Source organism: Mytilus edulis, chromosome 2, assembly GCF_963676685.1.
Source record: "Mytilus edulis chromosome 2, xbMytEdul2.2, whole genome shotgun sequence".
Lineage (NCBI taxonomy): Eukaryota > Metazoa > Mollusca > Bivalvia > Mytilida > Mytilidae > Mytilus > Mytilus edulis.
Window position 1 is genome coordinate 8,288,256 of NC_092345.1, and position 11,847 is coordinate 8,300,102.

The 11,847-nt window shown below is 31.9% G+C and overlaps 1 protein-coding gene across 1 annotated transcript; it reads left to right on the top strand.

Annotated features, from left to right (window-relative positions):
• The first annotated feature begins 89 nt into the window (after window positions 1-89).
• Window positions 90-8,849, top strand: LOC139511369 (DNA repair protein XRCC2-like). Its single transcript, XM_071298034.1, has 2 exons — window positions 90-238; window positions 7,974-8,849. The coding sequence occupies exons 1-2, from the start codon at window positions 206-208 to the stop codon at window positions 8,811-8,813; spliced, it is 873 nt and encodes a 290-aa protein (XP_071154135.1). The 5' UTR covers window positions 90-205; the 3' UTR covers window positions 8,814-8,849.
• Window positions 8,850-11,847: the final 2,998 nt, after the last annotated feature.

Genomic DNA, 11,847 nt, shown 5'->3' on the forward strand with positions numbered 1-11,847 from the left:
TGCGCATGTCGGTGAATCCCAAATTCCGAAGTCCTTACATCCCCAAAAAATATTACGAAAAGCAGCACTGAACGGATATTTTTTGTCAATAATCATTACTTTTAAATATTTTGAATAAGATATTCTATTAAAGTATCATCAAAGCGAATACAGAAACACTGCAGTTAACACTTTTTGTTATTGATTGTAGCGACATGTGGGAAATATGAATCTGTCAAAAGTGGAAACTGGAGCACAGGTCTTAATAAGTTTAATTGTGTTTCACAGTGCATGTTTGAAACGGTAAACGGACAGAAAGTCACAGGACAAAAAGTCACAGGACATAAAGTCACAAATTTGATAGGACAAAAAGTCACAGGACAAAAAGTCACAAATAATTTGTTGACAATTGTTTAAATAGGCCTATATCAGTTGGAAAGCAAGTCCTTCGATACGGCCGTTGTCGTCAAGCTCTATCAGCAACAATAGCAGGGGGAATTAATTAGGTGGCGCTACAGTCGTCCGTAACGTCAAAAAGTCCGCCAAATCAATCGGCTAAAAGATTGACGTTTAAAGTATTTTTTGCAACTTGTCATGCTTTTATTACAATTAAATTTTAAAATTTGTAGGTTTTGTGACCAATATAATTTCTTTACGACATACAAACATTACAAAAAATAGCTTGTTATTGCTATTCCTTTATCCTGTCAGTTCTAAAAAAAATTAGCCATCTTTTTGTTCGCCAAAAAAAAATGATTTTTCCTAATTTGACGTTTGCATATCCAAATACAGAAAAGAACGGTTATAATCTTAAATGAAACCGGGAAACCTATTTCAAATTTATACACTGTTTTGAAGCCATCATTTTTTACTTTTATACATCAATTTTAGTGACCACCAGCCATGTCAATTTTTATCTGGTTTTAGCTACGTTTCTACTTCAAAACAGTAAAGTTTAGCTTCTTTTCATTGTACCTGTTTCAAAGTGCTCTAAAATACTGATTTTATTAAAGACATGAATGAAATTTTGATTAAAAGTTGTGGATTTTCACAATTCCATACGATACTTGTATTTTAAAGTAACTAAAACCCCTTTTGATCCCCTACATAAATTGACGGTGACATTGTTTTCTTTTTTCAACATACGTCACATAACGTTTATAACAAAATATGTGTCAGGGTCATGTGCATAGTAAAAATTTACACATTGGAAAAGTGAAACAACAAACAAAGATCTTCTTTATTGCGTTTAAAGCTAAACGTCTTGGAAAATTCTGACAGATCTGACAAATTATTGATAGCCTACTCTATGGATGGACAAAAGCACAAAAATAGCAATAGAAAATGCATTGCAAAGAAAATTTTGTGGGAAAAAAACATATGAAAAAAGAAAATGAAGGTCAGTTAATAAAATCTTGCTTATATTATTATCTCTTTACTTAGTAAGCTATATTTCCATTCTCAATTTTATAGTAATAAGAGCAAAAACTAGCTTATCAAGCCAAGTCAGCCAAACAAGAAGTTTATTCATAGAGATGTGTTGTTACAAAATTGAATTTATTCAAATGGCAAATTCTTGTCAAATTTAAGCATCTTTGATCATTATTGAAGTAAAATGCACAAAATCTGTCCCACCAGTTTCATTTCATTTCCTATTACTAGTATTCAGGTAAAGTATATATACAATACTTTGTTTATAAATATGTAATTATTTAAAGAAGCTGATACAGCAACCTGTTCAAGAGAAGAAGCCCCATTTTTTCCAAAAAGTTTACTTTCATAATCTATAAAATACCCTGAGAAATAAGACAAAGGGCTACTGTGCAAGCTAATCTAATAGTTTAATTTTACAATAATAATGATTCTGAAATTCAAAATTGTGTCACTTTCACTTACTGTATAATTTAAAGCATATATTTTTTTTACAGAACTTCTGTCAATATTTTTGGTATGAAACTTATAAATCCCTTTTTTGTATTTTATTGTTCAACTAAGAAACATAGGCTTGAGTTTAAAGGCTCTCTTAATTTGAAGAAATTTGTTGAGACTCTTGGTCACACTTTATAGAATATAAAATATATATGATCAATACTATTTATTTGATAATTATATCAATTTTCACAAAGATTATTGAAATTGTATAAACTATGTTTTATTGCATTAAATATAATCAAAAAATTCTGCATCATGAAGTATATATTTTCATCCGCCAGATCTAATTTCTTTCAGTATAGCTAGGTTTTTAATTTTACATGTAGGTGTCATTATCCACATTTCTGAATTGTTATTTTTTTTACTGCAGTAATATTTTGCCTTTTAATATAAATTTAATATAAATTTTACATTTAATTAGTCCTTCTCTGAAAAATAGGGGGAAGTATCTCTTCTTTATATTATCATAACATAGTTATAAATCGAGTTTAGTTTATTTTCTTTCTAATTTTTGTAAAGTAAACTTTTTTTTTTATTTTTTATGCATTTTGATGGGTTTTTATTTTTGACTGGTGATATTAAGGGGAGATAACCACTTGCACAAATCGGCATAAAAACCACCGCTTCGGTTTGAAATCAATTTGACGTTTGCGTATCCAACATTCTATTGCCGAGATATTCATATCGAGTGTTTGTCTTAATGAGATGCTTTATTAAATTTAAATTCAGCCCATCATTTTTAGTTTCCTCGTAAATATTTAGATTTTTCGTTCAGGAGACTTGACAATTTTCACCCAAACTCCAAGTTTGCAGATAAAATAAAGAATAAAGGACTTTGATTTGATGTGTGAGCTTTGACGAGAATAAACTATGGATACTCAAGATTAGTTAGGTCAATAAGTTTTTATTACGACAATAGTATTTAGTGAGTTAAAATGAGGTTTGTCTCAACCGTTTTTTTACTGAATTTTCACGGTCACGTGACTCTATTGTTGCTGATAAACTTGGGGTCAAACCGTGACCTGCTTTCCAACTGTATAAGAGAATATCTTGAAATATTTACTTTTTAATACATATATTCATACTAAAGTTGAGGAAATGTGTCATTATACTTGAAAAATGAAGATTTATTTAATTTTAATCATGCAAAAGATATATTTCTTGGCACCATGAAGCCATTTAAGTGCAAAGCAACTTTGACACTATGTTTTTTTAATAATTATTTGATCATCTTAAATATTTTTTTGATAAATTTTGTTTACAAAGTTGGTTTATATACAATAGTTCAAGAAAAATACAAAAATATTTTTGTAGAAATAAGGGTTTTTTATTCAAAGAAAATAATCAGAAAAAATGAATTGTGACTTTTTGTCCTGTGACTTTTTGTCTGTGACTTTTTGTCCTGTGACTTTCTGTCCTACATTCGTTTGAAACGTGTCATTAATTATTCTAATGCAATTATTTTGCAACAATTGTTCTGATTGGATAACAGCAAGCGTAAAATTCTCTATCTCCTTGTCTGTAACTAAGGAAGCCGACATTTTGAATTTCGGAATGTATTGACATGTTATTTCTACAATAATAAACAAAAAACTCACTTGTTGCGCCTAAAAATCTTCTTTTTATCAAATTTTATTACATTCTGAAGCGGCACAGAAGCCAGAAGACGCCCGGTGTTTATGTTTGACGCCGGAAGCATACCTATGACGTCACCTAGTGTAGGGACCAGGTAAACTAAATTTGCGACAGTAAAACTACCGATGGACGTCCTTAAAGCTTCAAATACAATACAGTTATCTCTTAATTCAGTAACTGTAAAACCATTTTAAACTATGTTCAATTCATTTATAGATTTTATTGTTTGAAATAAAATCAGGAAGGAACATATAAATATATATATACTAGCTGTTCCCAGATAAAATATATTTACAGCTTTTACATTAATGCTAGCAAGACAAATCTTTGTTTGGCTTGCTTGCTTTGTTTGTATCAATGTTTGCTCAAGCATGGCAATTAAGATAGGCGGGGCTTCAGCTTGTATACATCATACTTATATTTTATTGGACGTTATGTTTGAGGTTTAAAAGGACACCTAATCACATGACAAATATTCTCCCCTGTTTCCTCACCTGTAAAAATACAATAATTTGTCAATGAAAGAAAAATATAAACTTTTTTCTTGTATGAGGCATTGACCTAATATTGTTTTTTTTATAACATATCAATCTATTAGTTCAGTCAGGCAGCAACCATTTGATTTTCTGGGGGGGGGGTCTTCTCGATACAATTGTTTCCTGCCGAAATCGAGTGTAAATTTTTTATGTTAGGGTGTGTTTGAGATGAATATTTTGTCTTGAAAACGTACAAAGCAAGAGTATTTGATACATCATCTCGCTTCAGATTGTATAATTTTAATATAGCAAAGCTACAGGTTGACTTTATAACATAAAAAAAAAATCACAGACACAGTACTAAAAGATGAAATATAGGGGTGAAGTGAAATACCTATCCAATGGATCACAAAATCAGAGTAGGTGTGTTCGAATAGCTATTTTACTAAAAGTGCTTGACGACAGTCTTTAAGTTGGATATTTGAAGAAAAAAAAATTGTCTTCCATTTCTACGATTGTGAAAATAAACTGGCGTAATGGGGAGATAATTTCGACGAAGTAAAATCCTGTCTGTATTGTATATTTACAGATAAGGAAACATTTGAGAATATGAGTCATGGGATGTTTTAAAATTTAGTGTCCTTATAACCTCCAACATAACGTCCAATAAAATTTAAGTATGATGCATACAAGCTGAAGCCCCGCCTATCTTAATTGCCATGCTTGAGCAAACACTGATACAAACAAAGCAAGCAAGCCAAACAAAGATTTGTCTTGCTAGCATTAATGTAAAAGCTGTAATGAATGGTTATTATTTATTTTGAATTTATTGAACCATAAAATTAATTTTTGACTCTTCCCATTGAATAATCCACTATTGCCATTCATTATAAATAAATTTCGATCAAAAATAAAGCTCAAAGAACTTTTTATATTATTTATATTAACAATAACAATGTACACACATGCTGGCGTATGAATACACAACGTCAGAGTGGGCGTGTCGCCATAAAAATGGACAACATTGAAAATAAAACTAATAAATTTAACTAATCAGAAGACAGCAAATACACCAAATTTATTTATTTAGATATTTTGGAGTCCCATACTTTTAAAATAATATTTTTATTATAATATGAGGCAGGCATTACCTGTGAATGGGGACGAAGTCTGTATTAATTTTTTTTTTAGTCAAACATGTTGATAAACAGAAATACCGTAACTTTCCGATATTGGTTCTGTTGTTAGGGATTTAATTGTGACGTTATTTAAGTAATGACGTCATATTCAATGTAAACAAAGAAACGCTGTTATCAGGTAACATTTTTTTCATATCAAACAATTATTAAAAATGAGTTTTAGTACATTTTGTATAAAGTTACATACACTGTAGGGATTAATAGCTGGCAACATCAGTGTGTACTGTAAACTATAACTTTGGATAGTCCAATACTTATTATATGTACATGTACCACATAAATATTTCAAAGGGTAGCAGACCTCGATGCTTAGATACATGTAGCTTATATTACCCAGTTACAGGGTGTTATATGTTGATTATCCTTGACCTCATTTCCATGGTTCAGCAACTGCTTGAAAAATAATTAACATTACAGTTTTCTGTCATGTTAATTTCTCACATATAAATGAGTAAAATGATAACTTCATTTGGTATCTACATGTAAGTTCCTTAAAGTCTACATATCCATCAGACACTGTTCTAACCTCATCTCTTTTCATGGATCAGTGATCAAAGTTAAAGTTACATGATTAGGTCTAGTAATATATATATAAGTGGTAAAAATGTATATGTGGTGTATTTAATGATTGTGAGGATACATTTTGTACTTGTCAGTCTGGCAGGTTTTATCTGACCTTGACCTCAATTTCATGGTTCATTGGTCAATGTGAAGTTTTTGTGTTTGGTCTTTTTTGGAAATACATGTAATCGAGGTTAACTATATTTTTTTTATGGAATGATTACAAGTTGTACATTGCCTTTAATGCTGTTGTCATCTGATCTTGAACTCTTTACCTAATGGTTCAATGGTCAATGTCAAGTTTTTTGTGTGTTGGTCGTTTAAAAAAAAAAAATATTAACAGCAATAGATCAGATCAACTGTCATGACTGTATGTAATGAATGTAATGCCTATCCCAAGTCAGGAACCTGTGATTCAGTGGTTGTCGTTTGTTTATGTGAGACATATTTGTTTTTCATTCATTTTTTTGTTCATAAATAAGGCTGTTAGTTTTCTCATTTGAATTGTTTTACATTGTCATTTTGGGGACTTTTATAGCTGACTTTGTAGTATGGGCTTTGCTCATTGTTGAAGGCTGTACGGATGTACGGTCACCTATAGTTGTTAATTTCTGTGTCATTTTGGTCTCTTGCGAATAGTTGTCTCATTGGCAATCAAACCACATCTTCTTTTTTTTATTTGTCAATCTGGCAGGTATAATCTGACCTTGACCTCATTTACATGTATTGTTTCATTGATCGATTTAAAGTGTTTGTGTTTTGCTCTGCTTTTCTAATACAAACTGTTCTAAAAATGTTAAAATTTTCTTGTTAAATTTCTAAATCTATTAACTGAGAAGACCTCATTTTGTCACTTGTGTGTTGCTTCTCTTCCATCCATAATAAATTAATCATCATGCCTTTGTGTCCTATACATGTAGGTACCATGCATAGTTGAATTTGTTTTTTTCGCTTAATATTACACTCCACTAAATTATATTGCCACTGAACAAAAGATTATGGTACCCTAAGAAACTAAAGAGGTATTAGAAATCTAGTGGTCCTTCACAAAGTAAGCTTTATTTCCTATGATTGTGTTGTAAAACCGAATTATGAAGGTTTGGTGGCAGATTTGTTCTGCCTCTTCATTGTCAGTTATTTGTTGTATTAATTTAAAACCTTTTTGTTAGATATTTTTCATAACAATTTATTAGGATTGCATTTCCAAAGTCTGCTCACCTGAACACTGAAGTTTGTTCAGGAGCAATTTACTTCATTTTTGAGTAATACATTTTTCCTGTTCAACTCCATGTGGTGAACCAACGCCTGTGTGAATCATTTCGTTAGAGTCCCTGAAGTGGATACCTTGGTATGCAGGGTTGTCAAAATAAAATAAAATTGCAGACCATTCGAAGTGTTGTTGTCAATTTTGAGTAGTATTTTTCCTGTTCGTTGTGAACATTTTACGTATAATTGGAATATTCATCATTTAGAATCACGTGTATACTTAATGTAAAATTACTTTATACAGTTGCGGATCCAGAAATTTTCATAAGTGGGGGACCACTGACTGACCTAAGAGGGGACCCGCTCCAGTCACACTTCAGTGATTCCCTATATAAGGCCTAAAATAAAATATTGTTTGTTTCCCCAAACCTGACTGACCCTGCAAAAATGGTGCTACTCATGAAATTTTATTGTCAAAACTAAGTCAAATATTATTTTATTCATTTCTGATTTTCAGTCTTGCTGGATCTTCCGATAATGTTCAAGCTTTTTCGAAAAATAAAATTATTTCCCTACCTACCTACCCACACCTGGCGCGGCAGGGTCGGGATTGGGGAAACAAACATCTAGGTATAAGCAACCAAATTTTTTCCCAAAAAAGGGGGACCTAGGCCACTGCCCCCCCCCCCCTAAATCCGCCTCTGTTATATGTTAAGAAATAACTCAGGAACAATTACTTAATGATGATTTGATTATCTTTTATAAGCTTTTTATCTCTCCTTCTCATCTGTAACTAGAATAATGTAGAATAAAATTAGAATAAAAATATTTTTTAATATCTTTGTTCCGTGGCAGAAAAGATTTATTAGGTTTTTGCAGCACACTGTGCATATTTATATCATGTATATAGGCAATTTTTTATACCTAAAATCATGAAAATTATTAGGCTTATCTGTGAACTAAGTGAATTTTTCTTTTGTTACAGTTATTAGCTCGTCTTGGGAGCAGGCCAAGTATTCAAGGAATAGAAGATACATTGTTCATAGATGGGCCTAATGTGAAAGATGTGTATGAATTATATGGTGTTGAAGGGTCAGGAAAGACCGAGTTGTTATTATCAATTGTAACGTCAATCATCTTACCCAAAGATTGGAATGGATATAATTTAAATGGAGCAAATGCTGGAGTTATATTCATTGATACAGATTATAAATTTCAAATATTGCGTCTTGTAAATATTATGGAGAAAAGGATCATGGGAAAGACCGAACATGACAAACTAGACACAAGTAAAAAGACATCCTCAAATGATATTGAAGTTCTTGTGAAAGAGTGTTTAAAGAAAATAATGATTGTTAGGTGTACAAGTAGTTTTCAGTTACTTGTTACCCTGCATAGTTTAGAATCAACAATTTCAAACAATCCTGATATAGCTGTTATTATGATTGACTCCATTTCCGCATTTTACTGGATTGATAGATGTAATGGCGGTGAAAATATTGGTGCACAAGAAACAAATATGAAACATATTGTACAACAATTGTCAAATCTTGTGAAAAATTATAACTTAGTATTGTTTGCTACAAAAGCATTAAACTTTAAAAAGACTAATAAAGAGAATGAATCTAAGGGGGACAACTGTGCATCTCCATCAGAGAAGAAAGTATTAAAAGACAACCATGCTGAATTTTTATGTAAATCATGGTATAAGTTTGTAAAACATAGACTTATATTTCACAAGGAGAAATCTTTCAGTGTTTATTGTAATTCCTTAAAAGTTGACATTCAGTTCACAATAAATGAAGGTGGTATATGTTTTAAATGAAATAAATAAACAAACAAGAAATTAGAAATTCTTTAATTCTTTAACATTGCAAAGATATTTATGTTAACACGAATGGCTAAAAATGCAAGAAACATGCAAATGTAACATAGAGAGGAACATTACAATGTTGAATTCAGGAAGTCAGAAGATTTCTTTCCCATTCAGATTAAATGCTATACAGTGGCAGATCCAGAAATTTTCATAAGTGGGGGCCCGCTCCAGTCACGCTTCAGTGATTCCCTATATAAGCAACCAAATGTTTTCCCAAAAAGGGGGGGCCCCTGGGCACCCCCCCCCCCCCCTAAATCTGCCTCTGCTATAGGCATATTTAGTAGAAAAAAACAGGTTATTTTGCTGCACACAGTAAGTTGTAGCGCCAATCAATATTTGATAAAACTAGATGGGGTATGATGGCCAATGGGGCAATTGTCAACCGGAAACCAGAGGACAAGAAAGTGATCTACTCTAGTTCACCTTTCCACTTTAATATGAGCTAAACCAATACCATATAGTACTGGAAAGCTAAAAAGTATAAGAGGTACCAGTATGACAAAATGTGAACAATTCAAAAGGGGCCTTATTTATGCTCAAAACAATAATGGAAGACCGCAACCAGTAACAACCACTGAATATATAAAAGAACCAATCTTAAATGGGAACGTTTGAGATTTATAAAAAATTCTGACAATACTTAAAACTGCATCTTATTCTTTTTAAAAGTAAAGAGTTGTACTATAATAGGTATAATAGATCCTTTGAGGACAAGACTAACTTAATTAATATTTCAGTTACCGTTGTATCAATGTAATGAATAAGAAGGGATATATTGTATCAACCTATGGCACAAAGCATCTTCACTTACTTAAGGTAGATGGGGTGTCTAAATTATAATCCATAGAATTTTTTAATGATTTGCCAAAATCTAGTTTATATCCTGCTTGTTTAAAAACATTAATAAGAAGAATGTGTCACACGACTTTTTTTACACTACAGGTTGTATAGATTATGCATGGAAAACCCAATTTTCCGCCATAAAACGAAAACTACACCATAGAATTTTGAGATAAAATATAAGAAGATAGCTCCAATTCCTAACACATTCTATTGTTAAAGATTACACTATCTGAATTATCTGCCCTTGCATTTGAGTTGCCTCCCCTTATTTGGCAAAGTTGGAAAAAGTTGATTGAAACAACAGTTTTCATTTTTTGTAAAATACAACAATAAATATGAGAAAACATGGCATTTTTCTATATTAGAATGAAAATTCTTACACATAAATTACCTACTAATCTCAAAATTTGCACATTTTATCAAAGATCTAGACCTTGTTTTTCTGGAATTTCAAAATCCAAGATGGAGGAACTTAATAAAGCTGAGAGTAAAGGACCAGGACTTTTAAGGATTTTCTTTTTTTCAATTCCATAGTTTGTTTTTATGAAATTTAAACTAAGTAAATAGGGATTTTTCTTCATTATGCACAAGCCAATAAAATATTTCCTGATTGTTGTTAATAACACGAATAAATAGTTTTTGACATGAGTGACCAGTTTTTACCAATTTGTAATTGTAAACTTTTCCTAACTCCAATTATTTTAAACAACTGCCTATTAGTAATTTGTTTTAGTTTATCTACAAGTATTTGCATCGTAGAAAACCGTGGTAATTTAGTGTTATCATGCAAGTTTATCATCTGCATATGCTGACTATACCAAACTGGTTACCTTACCTGGATACTCAACCATACATGTACATGTATGAGCTGTTGTCATCATATGTAAAGGCTAAATTATTCACTATCTTGCCTCCGAAAGAAATTCTCAGAATATGATACATACAAATGTAGGGATGCCAATACTGTGCCCTTCTGCATATAAATCTTTTTATTTCAAAATGTAGAACACCTGGATTTATTCCTAACTTGATACCGTTAATTTTATTACTATCACTGGGTCGATGCCTCTGCTGGTGGACTATTAGTCCCCGAGGGTATCACCAGCCCAGTAGCCAGTACTTCGGTACTGGCATGAAAATACGGATTTTTTTTGTGTTATTAAAATTTGCTGTTACAAAATGATAGAAATTATTATAAATTAAGGAATGTATCTCCCTCATGCAAAGCTCTGATTCCTTTCACGGATTTGGCTATACTTTTTGGACCTTTTGGATTATAGCTCTTCATCTTTTATATAAGCTTTGGATTTCAAATATTTTGGCCACGAGCATCACTGAAGAGACATGTATTGTCGAAATGCGCATCTGGTGCAAGAAAATTGATACCGTTAATTTTATTACTATCACTGGGTCGATGCCTCTGCTGGTGGACTATTAGTCCCCGAGGGTATCACCAGCCCAGTAGCCAGTACTTCGGTACTGGCATGAAAATACGGATTTTTTTTGTGTTATTAAAATTTGCTGTTACAAAATGATAGAAATTATTATAAATTAAGGAATGTATCTCCCTCATGCAAAGCTCTGATTCCTTTCACGGATTTGGCTATACTTTTTGGACCTTTTGGATTATAGCTCTTCATCTTTTATATAAGCTTTGGATTTCAAATATTTTGGCCACGAGCATCACTGAAGAGACATGTATTGTCGAAATGCGCATCTGGTGCAAGAAAATTGATACCGTTAATTTTATTACTATCACTGGGTCGATGCCTCTGCTGGTGGACTATTAGTCCCCGAGGGTATCACCAGCCCAGTAGCCAGTACTTCGGTACTGGCATGAAAATACGGATTTTTTTTGTGTTATTAAAATTTGCTGTTACAAAATGATAGAAATTATTATAAATTAAGGAATGTATCTCCCTCATGCAAAGCTCTGATTCCTTTCACGGATTTGGCTATACTTTTTGGACCTTTTGGATTATAGCTCTTCATCTTTTATATAAGCTTTGGATTTCAAATATTTTGGCCACGAGCATCACTGAAGAGACATGTATTGTCGAAATGCGCATCTGGTGCAAGAAAATTGATACCGTTAATTTTATTACTATCACTGGGTCTATGCCTCTGCTGGTGGACTATT

Bases quoted from the DNA above. Each gene is read 5' to 3' on its own strand.
- LOC139511369 (XM_071298034.1), top strand. From the start codon at position 206: ATGAATCTGTCAAAAGTGGAAACTGGAGCACAG. The intron at 239-7,973 runs GTCTTAATAAGT...CTTTTGTTACAG, and splicing joins AAGTGGAAACTGGAGCACAG to TTATTAGCTCGTCTTGGGAG.